The 17,590-nt window shown below is 47.4% G+C and overlaps 1 protein-coding gene across 17 annotated transcripts in view; it reads left to right on the top strand.

The window, feature by feature from the left end:
* EXD3 (exonuclease 3'-5' domain containing 3) overlaps positions 1-17,590 on the top strand; it is a 249,306-nt gene that overhangs the window by 86,139 nt on the left and 145,577 nt on the right. For all 17 annotated transcript variants that reach the window (XM_039719848.1, XM_039719844.1, XM_039719846.1 and 14 more), the window contains 5 exons: positions 3,693-3,746; positions 4,170-4,309; positions 5,087-5,187; positions 11,041-11,114; positions 12,311-12,349. In XM_039719848.1, the coding sequence (XP_039575782.1) occupies positions 3,693-3,746; positions 4,170-4,309; positions 5,087-5,187; positions 11,041-11,114; positions 12,311-12,349 (408 nt within the window). The remainder of the gene's footprint in view (positions 1-3,692; positions 3,747-4,169; positions 4,310-5,086; positions 5,188-11,040; positions 11,115-12,310; positions 12,350-17,590) is intronic.

Below are 17,590 nucleotides of genomic sequence, written 5' to 3'. Positions count from 1 at the left end.
TGCGAACCCCACCGTGGGAAAACGGCAGAAATTGTCAGTGCAGACACCACCCAAGTGCACATGCCCTTGCAGATAAGATCTTGTGTGGCTTCCTGCACCTCGTACTGTACGTGGAAAGAATAGTCATTTTTCGATGAGACAGCCAACTGCATTCAAAACAAGCCGAGAGGAGCAGGTATGGGTGCAGGGTGTCTGCTCCTGAGCACTCCCCACTTTCCCATGCTCGTGGGTTGCGTTCGCGTGACTGCAGGAGTGTTCTGGTGCTCGTGCCTGGGCCCCAACATGTCAGGTTTGGGAAACTTCCCTCATCCTTTGGTCAGTGCACCTACACCTGGGTTAGGTGGAATTCAGGGTAGTGTTGCTCAGCTTTCAATTCTGCCCCAGACTCAATCAGCCCTCTGCTGTATTTTAGGGATTTATCCTTGGGATACAAAACTACTACCAAATGTCCAGGTAGGATTTTTGCATTCACTGTCATTAAGTCAAACAGTGGCCCAAAGCTCCCCAAGAATGAGGAGACTCAGGAGCTTGGACAGGAGTTGCATCAGGCAGTGGCCATCAGCTTTTCTCCTGCACTAAGCAGTGCATGCAGTGCATTCATCACATCCTGCTCCCGGGCACACCTGGGGGTTCAAGGCAAGAGAGGGATCAGCCTCCCACCAGTTTGTTGTCATCTCTGGGGGTTTAGTACAGGTTGAACACTATTGTGTGCTGCAGTAATGATAATTATTGCTGTTATTAGATGATGCTAGACACTCACTGTGGATGAAACATATTTTTGTGCACGGGTTCCTTGTACTACCAGCCATGACAATAATACTGTCTTGGGGTTTGAGGGGGTGAGTAGACCCTGATAGGTGTCAATATCTCAGCATTCCCCAGAGCTTGCACATGTTTCTGCATCCTGCCTCGTGTTTTGGCTCTTACTGCCCGGCTGGTGAAGCCGTGGGGTACCTGCTGTTCAGGATGTGGGCAGCCCTGCTGATCCAGCCCGAGGATCTGCGGCTGGATGAGCGGGATTGTCAGACTGCAGCTTCCCTGCCTCGCCTTCCAGCCAGCACTGCAGATGGGCAAGGCTGGCTCCGGGTGGGGAGGGGGTTTCTCACCCGTTCAGTTACAGCCTGCTCGGCCTCATTAAAGTGTTTGTTTTCCGAGTCAAAATGAGCCTGCGAATGAGGTGTTGCTTTGCTGGAGATCTTATCGGCTGTAAACAGACTGGTAAAAATAGGGTCGTTTTACACAAAACTTGTTTGCGGAATGAAACAATTCAAAACACGATAACAACAAAACAAAATCTTAAAATAGCTCGGAGTTGAGACCACAGACACAGCTGCCAAGCACTTTCATCTTTATTACAGTTAGTCATATCTCTTCTCTTACTATTCCCATTGTAAACAGGCTGATGTTATCTCTGCTGGCCTCCCGCTCATCCCAGCCCCTGGAGCTGCACCCCGATCCAGCCTGGTGCCTGTTTCCAGGGCCCAGCTCATGCTTCTCCTTCCATGCCTAGCTCAGGCATGGACCAGGCAGCTGCTCCCAGAGTGTTCCCTGCTGCCAGGAGGCTCTGCCAGCAGCACCGTCACTCTGCTTCAGCTAGAGGATGTTAAATTGCTGTTCAAAACCAGCTTATGGGCCAGGCTGCCCAGAGCAATGTTCAAAACAACGTGCGGATGTGGCACCCCGGATATGGTTTGGCAGTGAATGCTGTGGTGGTGCTGGGTTGATGGTTGGATTTGGTGATCTTAGAGGTCTTCTTCAGCCGTGAGGACTCCATAAATCTCTGTGTGATTGGAGCTCCTCTGTCCTCCAGGCCTGCTGTGGGGGAGCTGTGTCTGCCAAGCCTGGGCAGGGAAGGGAGGGCTCCCTGCACTCTGGACAAATGAACATCTCTTGTTCTACACCCTTGGGGACAGGGTGGAATATCCAACCAGAGAAAGAGCAAAACCCAACCTGACACCACACATGTTCATCTGATTAAGTCACCTGTACAGTTAGTAGAGCTGGAGATAAACCTCTGCTATGTAGATAACAGTGCTGCAATTAGGTTAATCTGAACATTAAAAAGCCATTAGGGAGCTGTTGGATGTAGCAGTTAAAACTAAGTCTACAATAGGAGGTACTAATGAGGTCAAATGATGAAACAAGGCCTGGAGAGTTGCAAATTTTTATTTTTTTAAATTATTTCTTTTGATTCAGCAAGCTTGAGGATCTGGGAGGAAAGCAAAACCAGCTGCCAAAGCTTTGGAGACCCAAACCCCTTTTTCACGTCCACAAGAGAAATAGCAATCTTCAACCTAAGAATTATCACTCAGCTTGAACACTGTGTTGTTAAACGGATAATGTGAGAGGAAAGAAGCAGCTCTTTGCCTGTGACTTGTGGAATAGTTACCAAGTCTGGAGTTGGAGATGTTTGGTTGAGGTTTAGCTGGGCTAAGCAATGCTCCTGTGTATTTCTGCTCAGTCTCTGCATTAATGATGATTCCTCTTTTTGTCACTTAAAGTTCTTCTCTTGATTTCTCTTTTGAAGATAAAGCCTGGACTTCCAATGAAGCAGTGTTAAAGAAAAAAGAAACCACCCAAACCTCCCCAAAACCAAAACCAAATCCAAAACAAAACAAACAGAAAAAACTGTTTTCCCACTTCTAAGTGGGGCAGTAGGATAGAGCAGCTGAATCTCCATGGCATGCGTTGGTTCTCTGCTTTTGCACACTCAGTCTGTGATGCAGTGGATGAAATACAGGCACGAATTCCTCAGAAGGGAACGTAATCCACTGCTGCTGCTGTGAGCAGGGATGACATCTGAGGCTCCTTGTCCTGATTGCCCCAGTTACTGACACAAGGCACTATATTAAAGGCACCCATTATGTGCTTATTCTGTATTTGGGATCCAAGTGTTCTCACACATAGAAATGAGACACCATTCTCACCTCCTGTAAATCCTAATCCGTGCCTGTGCCTCCCAAGCAGTGCACAGTTAGAGCTTCTTCCATTCCTGTGGTCCCCAGCTGGGATGGGACAGGCAGTGGCTGAGCCACTTCTTCTGAGCTTGAGTTCCCGTTCACCCCAGCAGGTTCTAGAAGATCCTGGTTTGGAGGCACTTTGTGAACATGGCAGGTCTTGGCTTATCAAAGATTCGGCAATCCCATGAAAGGGAAAAATACAATTCTTCCCACCAATTCTGTGGTAACCCTGGCGCTTTCAGGGCTGTGGAGTGACTCAGGAATTGGAGAAACTGTAACCTTTTGATTTCAGGGTGTTTAAAATCTTGAGTTGCTTTCACAAAGTGCAGTTGTTTTACAAAACTTCAAAGGCAGAGCGAGACTGATAAGGGTCACTCAGAAGGGTTTGGTGGGCCAGGTGCTTTTACCATGACATTGATAGGAAATATCCATCCCAGCTGGTTTTGTCCAAGTGCTTCACTTGCTTTCTGCCCAACAACTTGATCTTTAATTTTTGCTCCAGAGGCTGTTGCTACTCAGGATATGCAGCTCTGCTAGGAGTGTTCTTGTACTTTTGTGGAATGAATATGGCCAAATACTTGTGGCCAAATATTTGCAGGATTTGTGCTTGACAACATAGCAGAAATAATACATTAAAAATTTGTATAACAGCATTTTTATTTCACTTTGGAATAATGCCCATTTATCCACTGTAGGGTTCTTCTAAATACACAACTTTTTCATGTTTTCTAGGCAGCCATACTGAGTATTAAGCTGAAATTACAGCCAGATCAAGATGTAGAGAAGGTGAGTCATTTCCTCTGCAGGCTCCTCTGTCATCAGATCCACCTTTTATTAGCAGGAGATCCATCAGGGGCCTCCAAGTCCTGCTGCCTTTCACCTGAGGCTTTACTCCATTCCCAAGAGGTCCTTGTTGTGTTGTTGATGTACTTTTACATCAAGGTTAGGCACAGAGTGTTTTATTAGCCCCCACTACACTTCCTACCTGGTTTTTCCAGCTGCAGCCACTGCTGTAACAAATCCTGGCTGTGCCCCTCACTGAGGCAGAGATCAGTACTCTGCTGCACTGAAGCTTTGCTCACACTTGTGTCACAAATGTCACAGCTCCTGGAGGCAGCACTGGTGGCTGGGGCAGGGCTGGCACTCGCTCTCATGCTCTGTGGGGATCAAAGGCAGGGCACGGTGCTTTAACAGGATTCCTTCTCCTAGATGTGTACCCCACTACTGCTCCAGGATAAAGCTAACTTGGTGGAAGAATATGTGGCAGAATATCCCGAGCTCCAAAGGAAGCTCTTGCAGACGCTGGACACGTGGTGTGAGCCCAGCTTCGATATCAGAGACATCACAAGGTAGAAACACTTGTCTTTCTGAACAGCTGGGGCCAAGGTGATGCCAGAGCAGAGTGTGTCTGTCCCCTGGCTGTCTGTGGTCAGAGCAGTGTGTCTGTGCAATATATTGATTTTTTGGCTGAAAAAGGGAAAATTCTGGTGGCTGTGTCAGAGCCTTCTCCAATGGCCCAGGCTGTAGGACAGAGGAATCCTTGCTAGTGACAGATGCTCCATTCCTGCCAAGATGAAACCAGTGCAGGACACCCCAGCAGCAGAGCAGTATCAAACTTTCCTGAGGAGGTTGGAGCAATCAGCCTCTTGTGCTTTGCTGCAGACAAGGGTGACTTTCAGTATCGGTCGTACAGGTTTGGCAGGAAGATAACACTGTGATGAAGTGGCAGAAAAACAAGAGATGCAAGTGGTTAACCTTCCTGTGCTCATCAACTCATGGTGCTTTTCACTTTTGAATTGCCTCTCACTCGAATAACTCCTGTCACTCAGAGCCAGCAGCACAGTCAGAGTACAGTGTAGCTGCAAGAGTTGCTGTCAGCTCTGAAAAGGAGATGAAAAGGAGTTGCTCACTTTCTCTTTCTTTAAAATGAGCCTCTGGACTTGCTTCAGGTGGTTGACTGAAATTTGTGTGGTTGTGCTGTTGGCTTTTCATTGTATCTTGGGAAAGGCAGGGGCCTGTCCTTCTCAACATCCTGCAAACCCCAATCCCTCTGCTGTTAAATGTCTGCTATTTGGGAAATGTCCTTTAGATGATGCCACAGATGTGTCTCTCTGGTGTTGTTACAGACCATACCAAGGCCTGTCCAAGTACAAACCTGAAAAATTTAACTGCAGAATGCTCAGTAAGCTGGTCTTCAGGCTCCTGGAGAGATTCAACGTTGACCCAGGTATGGGATATTACAACATATTGTGGAGTTAGCTCAGTAATAAAGAAAAAAGTCAATTTGTCTTCTTCCATGTTCATCAAGGAATATTTGCTGTCATTTATCCTGGGGAATTTCAGGGTTTAATTAATGACATTGAAAAAACAAAGCTGGTGAGTTATGGGAATTATCACTTTGTGCTGTCAAAGAATGAAGTGCTGGTGACTAATAGACTGCTTCTGCCATGATCTGAAATAAATCCTGACCTCAGCATGGCTCTGCATAAACACACCATGGTCAGCTCTGAGTTATGACTCCATTCCTCTCACATAAGAGGCAAGTCATTATTCACTGGGGATCTGTTTTCTTCAGCTGTGGGTGCGTCAGCTGGGAGGAGATAACCCTTGGGAAGCAGGAGCCTCACAACCCTTTGTATTCTTTACATAAACTAGGGTTGGTGGGGGAAATTTTAAGGCTCTTGCAACCTTGCAAGAGAAGTGGCACATTTTCCATCACTTCACCAGCAGGTCTCTAACAAAATCTGCTTTGCTTTGGTTCTTAGTGGGGACTGGTGATTTTTCCTTCTCTTTGGGGCCTTGCACCAGACCCTTTTAGGTGCACCATTAGCTTTTACCCTGCAGAGGTTCCCATCATCAACCCAAGGTATGCAATTCTCTTTTCTTGGACTGAAAAGGGTTTTCTAACCACAAATTGTGGGCTTGTTACACCTGTCAGCAACACTATTGCATATTAATCTTCCTATCTTCAGACTGGTGTTCAAAAGTTAACAAGATAAATCTTTCAAATCCTCACTGGAAGAGAAGTGGATGTAATTAAACCCAGCACGTTCTCGTGAAAGCTGAGACATATGGGAATGATTTATTTAGAAATTAAAAGCTTCCCAGGAATTCATTAGTTTTCAGTAGTTTTCCCTCCTTGACAGTGTTGGGCATTCAGTTGGCTGTGTTGTCTTTGATGATCTATAAAGAAAAAAGAGTTGTTCCTCTTTCCTTATGAAAGCTCCACCAAGGGCATGATATAATGGTAGAAGTGAAATGATGTAACTATTCACTTGCAAAATCCTGATAAATAATAATTAAAGAAAAGAAAAATCTAAAAAAGGAGCTTGTTTTGGGCTCAGGTGCACTCCATGGGATGCAGCGTGCTTCAACCTGATGATGCTTTCCAGATGTTGTAGCTGCTGATAATGGCCAGATCTTTCTGGTCCTCTGTTCACTGGTGAGGAGATTCCTCAGGATAAATACAGACCCTATTCGTTCCAGACAAATGTCCTTCCAGACAAATGTCCTTCCAGACAAATGTCCTTCCAGCCCTTTCTCCCGTGCAGACTGCAGTGTCTGCAGTGCAAGGCAGTCCTTGCTCAAGAGGGCTGCCCACCTCTGCTGGTGTGAGAGGGGATGTGGCCACCTAGTTTGAACATCAGCTAAAGCCAGTGCTGGGTGACTCCCACAGTCCCATACAGGACAGTAGGTGTTTATTTTTTACATCATACCGTGAGCAGGAATTCACACATTGCTAAACCGTGGCTGTCAGTCTCCTTTGAAGTGCTTTGGAAGGGGATGAATACCTGCAGAGGAATTGCTGCCTTAGTGCTGGGTGTGCTGGAACTGAATTGGGAAATGCTAGCAGCTGGAATAATGTGGCTTTCTTTGTCTTCCCATCTCTCCCCTCCCTTTTGCTGAATTTCTGGGTGTTCTTTCTCCATTCTTTAGTAAAAGCAAGTCTGACTGGGAGGGAAAAGTACACAAAAAGTAAGCAGGCTGGACAAAGTGTACAGATAAAAGAAGCCCTCATTTCTCTTGTTCTGAGCAGTTCCCCCAAACGCTGGTGGTGAGGCAGAGCTCACACTTGTCACCTCACCTGGGCTTGTCTGATGCTGTGGCTGCTTTTGGTCTCCTCCTCCCTGTGACTCCCACTCACTGTGAGAGCCTGAGAGCAGCAGCAGGGAGGGAAGTGGCTTTGAAGGGCTGGAGGAGGATGGGGTTTCTGGGTATGAGAAGGCAAACTTGTGTGTGACTCGGTTCTTGCAGTTCCAAATCGACTTGGAGATTTCACTGCTTGAGCTCACTCTTGCCCACTCACAGTAAATCACACCGACTGCCAGACCCAGCTGAGGTGTCTGTCAGCAACTGAGAACACTCCTGGGAACTGCCACCCTAAATATCAGAGCCAGATAGGAGGTGGCCCAATTAAAAAAAGATCTCACACCTCAGGGAAAGAAAACAAAACCATAAAGCAATCCCCTCAGATTAGTCCTCCTGTTCTCTTCCAGAGCTGTATTTCAGTATTCCTGTTAACTCCCAAACAGGGCATGGGAAGTGGGATATTTTCCGCCAAGTCCCAAAGGTGTCCCAATAAACTGTGTGTGGATTTCATTTAATTACCCTTATTGGGGGAGGAAGAAGCTGGGCAGAAGTGGTGTGTGATTGAGGAAATTGAGGTTTATAGAGTCTTTCCTCACACCTGGGTCAGTGTGCTCTAGCTTAACAAGCCTGTAGTTTTTCTAAGCTAATTACTTAATAGTCTTTGGAGACCCTGTGAGATCGACTATACAAATGCAAGTTTCAGTCAAAACAGACCTCAGAGGTGAGGGAACAGCCCTGTCCCAGAGATGGCATGGTTGAGTCTGTTCTCTGCTGTGGCTTGGCACAGCCAGGAGGACACCGAGAGAGCTCAGTGATGTTTTCCGTTGACAATTCCCAAGTCTGAGGTAGACAGGATCCTGCTCGAAGAAGTGCAACAGCCTCATCTGTTGTGTTTAGTGCCTCCGTGCCAATGAGGGAGATCCAAGTGGAGGGACAGAGGGGAGAGAGGGGTACCCGAGAGCCCCGGTACCGGGGGGCTGTGCTGGGACAGTGACAGACCAGCACCTCCGGTTCTGAGCGCTGTGAGCGAGTGTTTGCCGCGGGCTGCCAGAGGTTTTTTAACATGATCCAGGAGCAATGTTTCCCTCGCTTGAGCACCCACTTGTCCGTTTGGTTTAACGTGGGATTTCCGTCCGTGTGACCGCCCCCGGCCGGCCCCGCGCTGCCGGGAGCGCCGCGCTGCGGGGCAGCAGAGGGCAGGAGAGGGCTGTGCACGGCCACATCTGCACAGGTGAGCCACAGCTGGTTCTGTACAGCCACATCTGCACAGGTGAGCCACAGCTGGCTGTGCACGGCCACATCTGCACAGGTGAGCCACAGCTGGCTACACATCTGCACAGGTGAGCCGGTGAGCCACAGCTGGCTCTGCACGGCCACATCTGCACAGGTGAGCCACAGCTGGCTGTGCACGGCCACATCTGCACAGGTGAGCCACAGCTGGCCACACATCCTCAGGGCTTGAAGAGCTGCCAGCCCATGTCCAGGCAGTCACCAGTGAGAGCCCCAGCTGAGGCCTGGGAGTCCTCACCAGGCAGAAGATGCTCTGGTAGAAACAAGGGAATGACTTGGACAACTTGGCATGAATGCCTTTGGAGGAGGTTATTCCCTTTTTTTGCTCCTGACTTCCATGGTGATTTTCCTCCAGAGTGTTTTAACTCAGGTGTTAAATACCACCACAGCTTTCCACTCTGCTGTCTCTCTTAACAAGTTACCCTTCGTCCTCATGTTTTTCATAGAATCCCCAACTGGTTTGGTTGGAAGGAACCTCAAAGCCTATCCCATTCCACCCCTGCCATGGCAGGGACACCTCCCACTGTCCCAGGCTGCTCCAAGCCCCGTCCAACCTGGCCTTGGGCACTGCCAGGGATCCAGGGGCAGCCACAGCTGCTCTGGGCACCCTGTGCCAGGGCCTGCCCACCCTGCCAGGGAACAATTCCTAATTCCCAATATCCCATCCTCCCTGCCCTCTGGCAGTGGGAGCCATTCCCTGTGTCCTGTCCCTCCATGCCTTGTCCCCAGTCCCTCTCCAGCTCTCCTGGAGCCCCTTCAGGCCCTGGCAGGGGCTCTGAGCTCTCCCTGGAGCCTTCTCCTCTCCAGGTGAGCACCCCCAGCTCTGCCAGCCTGGCTCTAGAGCAGAGGGCTCCAGCCCCTGGAGCAGCTCTGTGGCCTCCTCTGGACTTGTTCCAACAGGAGCTGGGCCCAGGGCTGGGGCAGCTCTGCAGGTGGGGTCTCCCCTGAGCAGAATCCCCCCTGCCCTGCTGCCCACGCTGGGGATCAGCCCAGGGCAGGAGGTTCAGGGCTGGGGAAGGTCCAGCTCTCAACCACAGCACCCCCAGGTCCTTCTCCTGTTCTCAGTCTGTTCTCTGTCCAACCTCTCTGTGTGTTTTTGATTCATCCTTCTCTGTTTTTTTGTAATAAAATACAGAAACCCAGATTCAAACTCAGTTCCTCTGCTCCATCAGAATAAAATATATCACCAGTGCCTTTAAACATGTTTCCAGTCCATCCATGTTCCTCTGTCTTTTCCACAAGCATTCAACTCCCCCAGTTCTGTCAGAGCCTGTGCTTTGGATGTTTTCTTTAGAAGCTCAAAGAAAAAGCTGTTCAGTGGATCTTTTGGGTGGCCTGGAGGGGTCATGCCATGGTTCTTTCTGAAGAACTTTGAAAACTTTAAGTTAGGAGGTGGTGTTACTAATTTTTACATTGATCTTATATCTTTAGAGAGTGTTCCTTTCTGTGAGCTGATGAGTTTTCCTCCAGATATTGGGACAATATCCAGAAAGATCACCATATTTACTGGTGCAATATCCTGCGTGATAATTGCAGGGATTTCCTCAGATGCTTTGAGGGGAAGGATTTGTTGCCACACTGTGGAAGATTAACTTAAAAATCACAGCATTAAGCATTTCTGTTTGAGATGGAAATGCTCACATTCTGAGGTGATGTTTCAGGGCACTCTGAGGAGCTGCTGTAACCAGTGGCACATCAATGCACACCCCTCTGATCCCAGGCTCTGGTATCCAGACATCACTCTTTGTTCTCCTGGGGTTTAGTCCTTGGGCATGCCCTGTGTGGGACACACAAAGGGATTAGGAATCACTTTCTCCCTGTGGGTGCTAATTCAAGGGAGGCTACAGAGAATTTAATGTTCCTGATGTTCCTGTTCTCTGTGGCTGCTTGTGACTGCTGGCCCTGCTCTCTCTGGCTCCCAGTGGGATGGTTTTGGCCCCATCTGAAAGCCCAAGGAAGGCTTTGGTGAAGCCTTTCCCTGTACAGGCAGCCCAGCATCCAGCAGGAACTGACAGATACCTGTGCTAATGCCACTTTGTCTTTAATCTCCAGCCTTTATCTCTCCTCGCTCTGGATTTCAAAACAAGGTGCTATGTGAAGATCTTGAGTTATGCAGTTGGAATGAGCCATATCTAATGAAGGTCACAGCAATAAAAATCATAACAACAACTGTGGCTTGCTAGCTCAGCAAAGCAGTATTCCCCACCCTCTTTGTGTGGATGTGGAGCCTCTTTCATGGATCTGCGTTTTATCGGATAAACTTCAGCCACACGTTTACATCCTGAGTGAGCTGTTCACAACTGCTTGAATGAATTGACAACACAGGTCCAATTAAACCCGAAAGAATGCAGCCTCTAGAGACTGAGGCGGTGCCCATGTGAGGATGCTGCCTAATTAAAGGTGTGAAGTCATTGACTGTGGAGCATATTGAACCAGAGAGTGGATCTTATCGCTCAGGGGTGGTGGAAGCAGAGATATCAGACCCAAGAATTAGCATTGCTAATCACGGATGAAAGTGTAAATAACAGTTTATACTTGAGATAAGCTGACAGTGTGTGAGTCTGTCCCTCATTGTTCCAAGGGTGAGGGCATCCTGCCTTCCACAAACCCAGTCTGACACTGGGGAAGGAAAAGTGTAATGTCTAGACAGTAAAATTTCCAGGAAATGCTCTGTACTTAAATGTCTTTTTCCTTCTTTCAGCTCTCTGCCCTAATGTCATAAATCAGCGGCATTTGAGAACCCTGAATTACCTCTTTTACAAGAGATTTGTTGAGGTACGTGCTGTGTTGTGTGTGGGGAATTTGGTTACATTTAATTTTTTAATAACTTAATTGAGATAATCAAAGTGTATTAATAGTTTATGATCAAGGTTTTTTTCCCCCAAATTTTGCTCCCAAGCCCTCCCAGTACATCAGGGAAGCTTCTGATTGTGTTTGCTGCCAGCCAAGCCCACTGCCAGAGGAGCTGGGGAGGATGGAGCACTTCAGCCTCCTGCATCTCAGCGCTTTCATGTTGGATGACATCAGTGTAGGGAGCCTGGTCATCCACAGAGGGAGCAGAGAGCATTTCTCCAGGTGTATTTGTTTAGCAGAGGGAATGGATTCGTGATCTGGTGTTCTGCTCTCTCTGGCCTTCCACTTCCTTTGTTTTGGAGAATTTGCTTGCTTTAAAGTATCCAAGCTGGCCAGTTATTTCCATTAAGGTACATTTGGCAGCTGTTTCTGGACACAGTCCCTTCTTCTGAGAGTTCTTTGGTGCTCTTTGTTTACCATTCTCAGCTGTGTCTGAGCTCTGGTTAAATGTCTCCTTTATCTCACTAATATTTAAATGATATACTTGAATATCTCAAAGCTGTTTTCTTTGAGGCTCTTGCTTGCTGTTTGCTCTTGCATCTTTCCATAAAGGTGACACTGACACTCCCTGTTTCCTCTGCCAGCTCGGGGGTGAGACTCATGGTGGGTCTCATGCAGTTCTTGGCAGAGTGGAGAGCAGGTCCCTTTCTGAGTTTCTCCCCAAGTTTGGTTCTGAACTGCATTAGAATGGGAATATTAACTTATCAGTTTCCTTTCCCAGACCCCATGATTCCAGAGGATTTTTCATTACTTGACTGTTGAGAAAATTGTATTTTTATATTCTGAAGGCTCAGCCTTGCAGATGACCCCTGAGATCCCTCCCTTGGCTGGAGCCCTCAGGATGGCTCCCCATGGCTGGCTGGAGAGATGAGTTTGGGCACAACCTGCACAGGAATTTTTATGCTTCATGTGCTGTGGTGTGAGAGTTCCCTCATCCAAGCTGTGTTCTGCCATGCACCAGCTGGAGGCACTGAGGATCTGAGGTGTCCTGTGTGTCCAGGTTGCATTCCTTGGTCACAGGTGATGCCAGTGGGGACAATGAGGTGTTCATTTCTAGTTTGCTGTGTGGAACATCCTCCCTTTCCTAAGATGGCTCAGCAGTGATTTTGTCTTTTCAGAAAACCATGACTGAGGAGAATTGGGCAGACCACATTCAGGTGAGTGTGGATTTCACAGGTTGTTTGCTTGGAGGTTATTTGAAGATGTTTTAGCATAGCCAGCTCTGGATGTTGTAGTCCTGCTATCACAGTTCTGCACTTTCTCAACACTTTGAAAGCAAATTGTGAATGCAGGGAAGGCCAATGGAGAACAATTGTATTTTAACTCATTTTACATCTTTGAAAATGTTTTCTTTTGGCTGGAGCCAAATAGAACGTTTGGACAAAGCTCTCATGGATGCCCAGGGTGGGATTGTTGGGGTGCCTGTGCAGGGCCAGGAGCTGCACTGGATGATCCTTGTGGGTCCCTTCCAGCTCAGGATATTCCATGGCTCTGTGATTCTATGACTTAGATAAGATTATCAAATACATTATTTTACTTTCCTGCACTCACTTGTAAGTGCACACTACAAGTATTTACATTAATTAACGACAAGGAAGGGGGAAAGGAGGCTGTAATCAGCAGCTAGCAAGGTGTGTGAGGAAACTGGGATAAATGTTAGATTTCCTGTCCATGTTCTGACCATTTTCAACAGGTGACGATGTTGTGACCTCTCTGTCTTGTGCTACAGGACACAAGTAATTTTAACAGCACAAGGAGAAGGGAGCTGGGTGGGTTTTTCTTGGTGTATAAACAAGAGAGTTCAGGCAATCATGGTATGACTTGTTTTGTTTCTTTTTTTTTAATAGAAATTTATTATATATGTATTAAAATTGTTGCTTTTGCTGCGCCTTCTATACTACCTATTCTTGTTTAATGCAAGAAAGAGCTTATACTTAGGTGAAAATAAATACTTGTACACACACACACACTCATGCATATTCAGTATTAACAATCTAATGAAATAGTTATCCCATAATAGACTTAGTTTTGTTTTTAAGAGTAAGTATAAAGCTCACTAGTCCTGGTGAAATCAGACTTCCATCATTTCTTGTTGCTGGTATTTCTACCTATATGAGTGAGACATTAATTTAAAATTCAGTGCCCTGATCCTACAATAAATACAAATGTGACAATGAAACAACATGAAATTCCATGGTGATAAGCCAGTATTGGAATTGCAGCCCCATGGTGAGTGTTTGCTCCTGTTCTGTAACTCCTCTCAGGCTGAATTCTGCAGCCTTTAGGGATTTCTGAAAATCCCCTGAAGGGTCAGCGTGGGCTCTGGGTAACAGGCCGGGCTGATGATCTGAGGGCTCAGGCACACACCACAGGACACACCAGCAAAGCAAGACAACTGTTGGGCTTTTCCATGCAGCTCCAGGGGCTGGACACTCGGATCCTTGTGATCTCTTCCTCAGAGATCACTCAGCAGATTCCATGATTCTCTCATGGGGATGTGCTTTGGTGTGTGTGGGGAAGGGGTCTCTGTTGATGGTGGAGAGTGGGATGAAGCTCCCAAAACAGGAGGCTCAGGATATCTCTGGGAAGTGCATGTGTGGTACCTGGTAAGCCCTGAGAGCACAGAGCTGCATTCTGCTCTGGGGCAGAGGGTTGTCTTGCACTCCAAAGGATTGTAAACTCTGTATTTCTTGCTTGTTGCCAACTGGTGTATTTTTCACAACTGTGTAATTATCAGCCGAGTGGTGCTGAAACTTGCCTGTTATCAGCCTGACTTGGTGCTATCAGAGATCCCTGTCTCTGGCATCAGTTGAAAGTGATGGGAATCTGTACCTGTGCATCTGCAGGAAGCTGAAATAACAACCTGTGCAGGCTGGTGGCTGCTGCTGGCAGGAAAAGGAAGGAATAAAGGAAGGATCTTTGAGCAAGCTTTGGTTTTCAGCGCAAAAACTAACACTGTCCAGGACTTTATTTGTTTTGAAAGGTTGGGCTTTGCAGGAGGGAATGGCTCAAAGTTCACTCAGAGCTTCATAGAATCACAGGATCCCAGACTGGTTTGGGTTGGGAGGGACCTAAAAGCCCATCCAGTTCCCCCCCCTGCCATGGCAGGGACACCTCCCACTGTCCCAGGCTGCTCCAAGCCCTGTCCAGCCTGGCCTTGGACTCTTCCAGGGATCCAGGGGCAGCCACAGCTGCTCTGGGCAACAGTTTCACCAAAGGTTAGAGCCTCACCTGTGACTTGACATCTTCTACCAAAAAAATTCCTTAGGCTCCTTATGGAGCTGAGGAGCCCTCACATTTGTGTTGTGTGTCCCATCCCTGTGTTCACCTGAGGCTCACATAATGTTTGGATCTCCCAAGCTTTGCCTGGTCAGGCACTATTAAGGACTGGAGGCAGAGGATGAGACACAATGTGACCTCTGGTCACCTGGAGGAATAGAAAAAGCTCCCAAAAGACTCCACAATGACAGACTCTCAGTCAGAATTATTGGATCATTTTTGGATGCTTTTTTCAATTTGAAGTTCAAAGAGGTTGGAAGTCTTCTTGGAATTCTTTTCAATTTCAGGGTTTTTTTCAAATTCTTTGCTGCAACAATAAAAAAAAGACATAAATTATATTGATATGACTAGCTCTAGTGATTATATAGGTAAAGATATCAGGATTTATAGAGGTACCAGGAAATGTCCTTGCTTGGAGCTTGTCATTGCAGGCCAGTGACATTTTGGGACTGGGATTTTCTTTCGTTCACCCTGGGCAGTACAAGTACAGATTTTTCCTGTTCCTGCTCTGTGGAATGAATCCCAGGTGTGATCCTGACTGCTTCTTTAAACAGCAGAAACTCTGGAGTTAATTGTGGGGCGAATAAAACCTGTTTCCATCCCTGTGGCAAACTGGTTTTGCCCCCTCTGCCTGCCAGCACTCAGTGGCTGAGCCAGTGTCCAGGCAGGGATGGCAGAGGATGCAGGAGAGGAAGGAGAAGGATCCAAACCTCTTCATAGCCTAAGAAGGCTGCCCTCATCCCCACTGGCTGCTGCAGGCCTGGTCAGCCAGGAGAGCTGCCCCTTGCAGCACCTTCTCCAAGAGGAGATGCCTGGAGGGCAGAGGGAGGGGAGAGACTCTCAGTGCCCAGTGCCAGCTGCTTGCTCTTCATTCCCTTCCTAAGGGATCCTGGGCTGCTGGAGCACAGGGAGTGTCTGTCCTCACAAGAAGGGGAACGTGGGGAGGATACTGATGGGAGACAGGCAAGGAAAAAGAGGCAGGGCATGAAGCTCCTGTCTGCTTTCTGTGTGCCCTTGTGGTGCTGTTTTGGCATGCTTTGTGTTTGTCCTGGCCTCAGCAGCTGCACAAAGAAGGTCGAGCTGGGCAGAGCAAGCCCAGCACAGCTGGTCTGTAGCTCTGCTCAGATGTGTTCAGGGAGGCCCTGCCAGAGACTGCAGGCCAGCAGCAAGAGGGCTTGTGGAGGGCAGGTGTTCCCCCGGACATTCTGTAGGACAAACATCACTAAAAAACATGGAAGGAGTTTCTCCATGGAAGGAGTTTTTCCATGCCATGCTTTCTAAAAGTAAACACACATGGAACTGTGATATCAATGAGAAGCACGATAGGAGAGTGACTCTGGTGGCAAGTGTCACCTCCGGCAGGGTTTAGGTGTCAGACTGTGTCTGAGACACTTGCAGAAGGTTGGCAGCATGACAAGGGCCCTGCCCAAGACATTTCTGTCTCAGAGGGCAGCTGGAGCACCAAGACATCTCAAATAACACCAGACGCCTGTGTTTTGGTGATCTGAAATGTCTCAGTTTGACAGAGAACTTGGGGGGTAGGATGGTTCTGCTGCCCTGCTCTCAGTGCTGTTTTCTCACCAGTGTTTTGGGGGTCTTGTAGTTAGATCAGTTTAAAATGTTATCTCAAACATACCAAGAAGTTATACCAAGAAATCTCCGTGTGTGTGTTTGGACTTTCCTGCAATGAAACTCCTTCTCCTGTGGAGCAGAACTGGGTGACACTGCCAGCACTGCAGCTCTTGCTGGGGACAGTGACTGGAAGCAGCACAGGGCAGGGTTCAAACCCACTGGTTTATTTGGGACTCTCAGTGTTATAACCACTGTGAGGTGTCCAGGAAAGGGAATGGGTAGAAGTGGGATTTTCACTTTTATTGACCTTAAGCCAAGGGGCTCTTTGCTGTTACATCCCAAACTGTTCTGTGCTAGTGTTTGCACAGGGAAACTATCCCTTAACTTCTCAAAATTAAACATCTGAAACTCTTCCAAATCTGGTGCTCAGAAAAGCACTGCTGTTTGGAAAGATGTCACTTGTTCTGTGAGTGCTCCTGGGGAGCAGGGGCCTCTTGTTCAGGGTGAGAGGAAACAGCCTCAAAACACACCAGAGAATGGCCAGATTAGATGTTAGGAAAAAAAAAATCATGGAAAGGGCTGTAAGAAAGCACTGAAATGGGCTGCCCAGGGCAGTGATGGGGTCACCATCCCTGGAACTGTTCAAAAAATACATGAATGTGGCACTTGGGGACGTGGCTTGGTGGTGAATGTGGCTGGTACTGGGTTGATGGTTGGACTTGATGATCTTAGAGGGCTTTTTCTACCTTAATCATTCCACAATTCTCTGATTCTGCACTGACTGAGACCACTCTGACCTTCCAGTGTGGTTTGAGAGGAGGGTGCAGGGATGCACGTCCCAGAAAAGTGCCCTCATTTTCCTCAGGCCCCTGTCCTGCAGTTCCTCAGTCTCTTGTGGTCCTGTGAGGATGCAGAGATGGGCTCTGGGGGCAGCTGTTTCCCGTGTTCTGCACAGGGAGAGCCTGCAGCTGATTTCTGTGCTCCTCCAGCTGGGACAGTGAGATAACTTATTTATTTTAAAATTTCTGACCATGAAAATCAAGCACTGTGCCAGCTCCTTTTCTGGGTGAGTAGGGGTCAGATGCTGGTAATTCCTAGGAAATGCAGAACTCCAGTTGCACTACAGTTCAAGGGTTATTATGCTGTTTACAGAAAATACTCAGAAATCTGCCCTTCTTTTTGTGTAATACATTGCAAAAACATTGACAATTCCTGGTACTTAACAGGTGTAAATTACCTTACACTGCAGCAAGAAGTTGATGTAATCTTATTTATTTGACAAATTAATTTTTAAATGGCAGTGGCTGATGCCAAGATTTTTTCTGTACAGAACCATTTTGACTTCAATTAAAACATAGCTACCTCTGGAATAAAATGTAAAAGCTGTTACACTCAATGAGGAGATTTTTAAAGGTATTTTAAAGGGTAGAATGCCATCAATTTTTTCAAAGGTTTTTTTTTGTGGCCAGAACACCTGGCCAGCACTCCTGCTCTGGGGAGTCTTCAATAAGGACAAGGAGTCAAAAAGACCACTTTGCAAATACCTA

This window comes from Passer montanus, unplaced genomic scaffold (genome assembly GCF_014805655.1).
Source record: "Passer montanus isolate IOZ18808 unplaced genomic scaffold, ASM1480565v1 scaffold43, whole genome shotgun sequence".
NCBI lineage: Eukaryota > Metazoa > Chordata > Aves > Passeriformes > Passeridae > Passer > Passer montanus.
The sequence above is the reverse complement of the archived record's forward strand: the minus strand, read 5'-3'. Positions and strand labels throughout refer to the sequence as shown.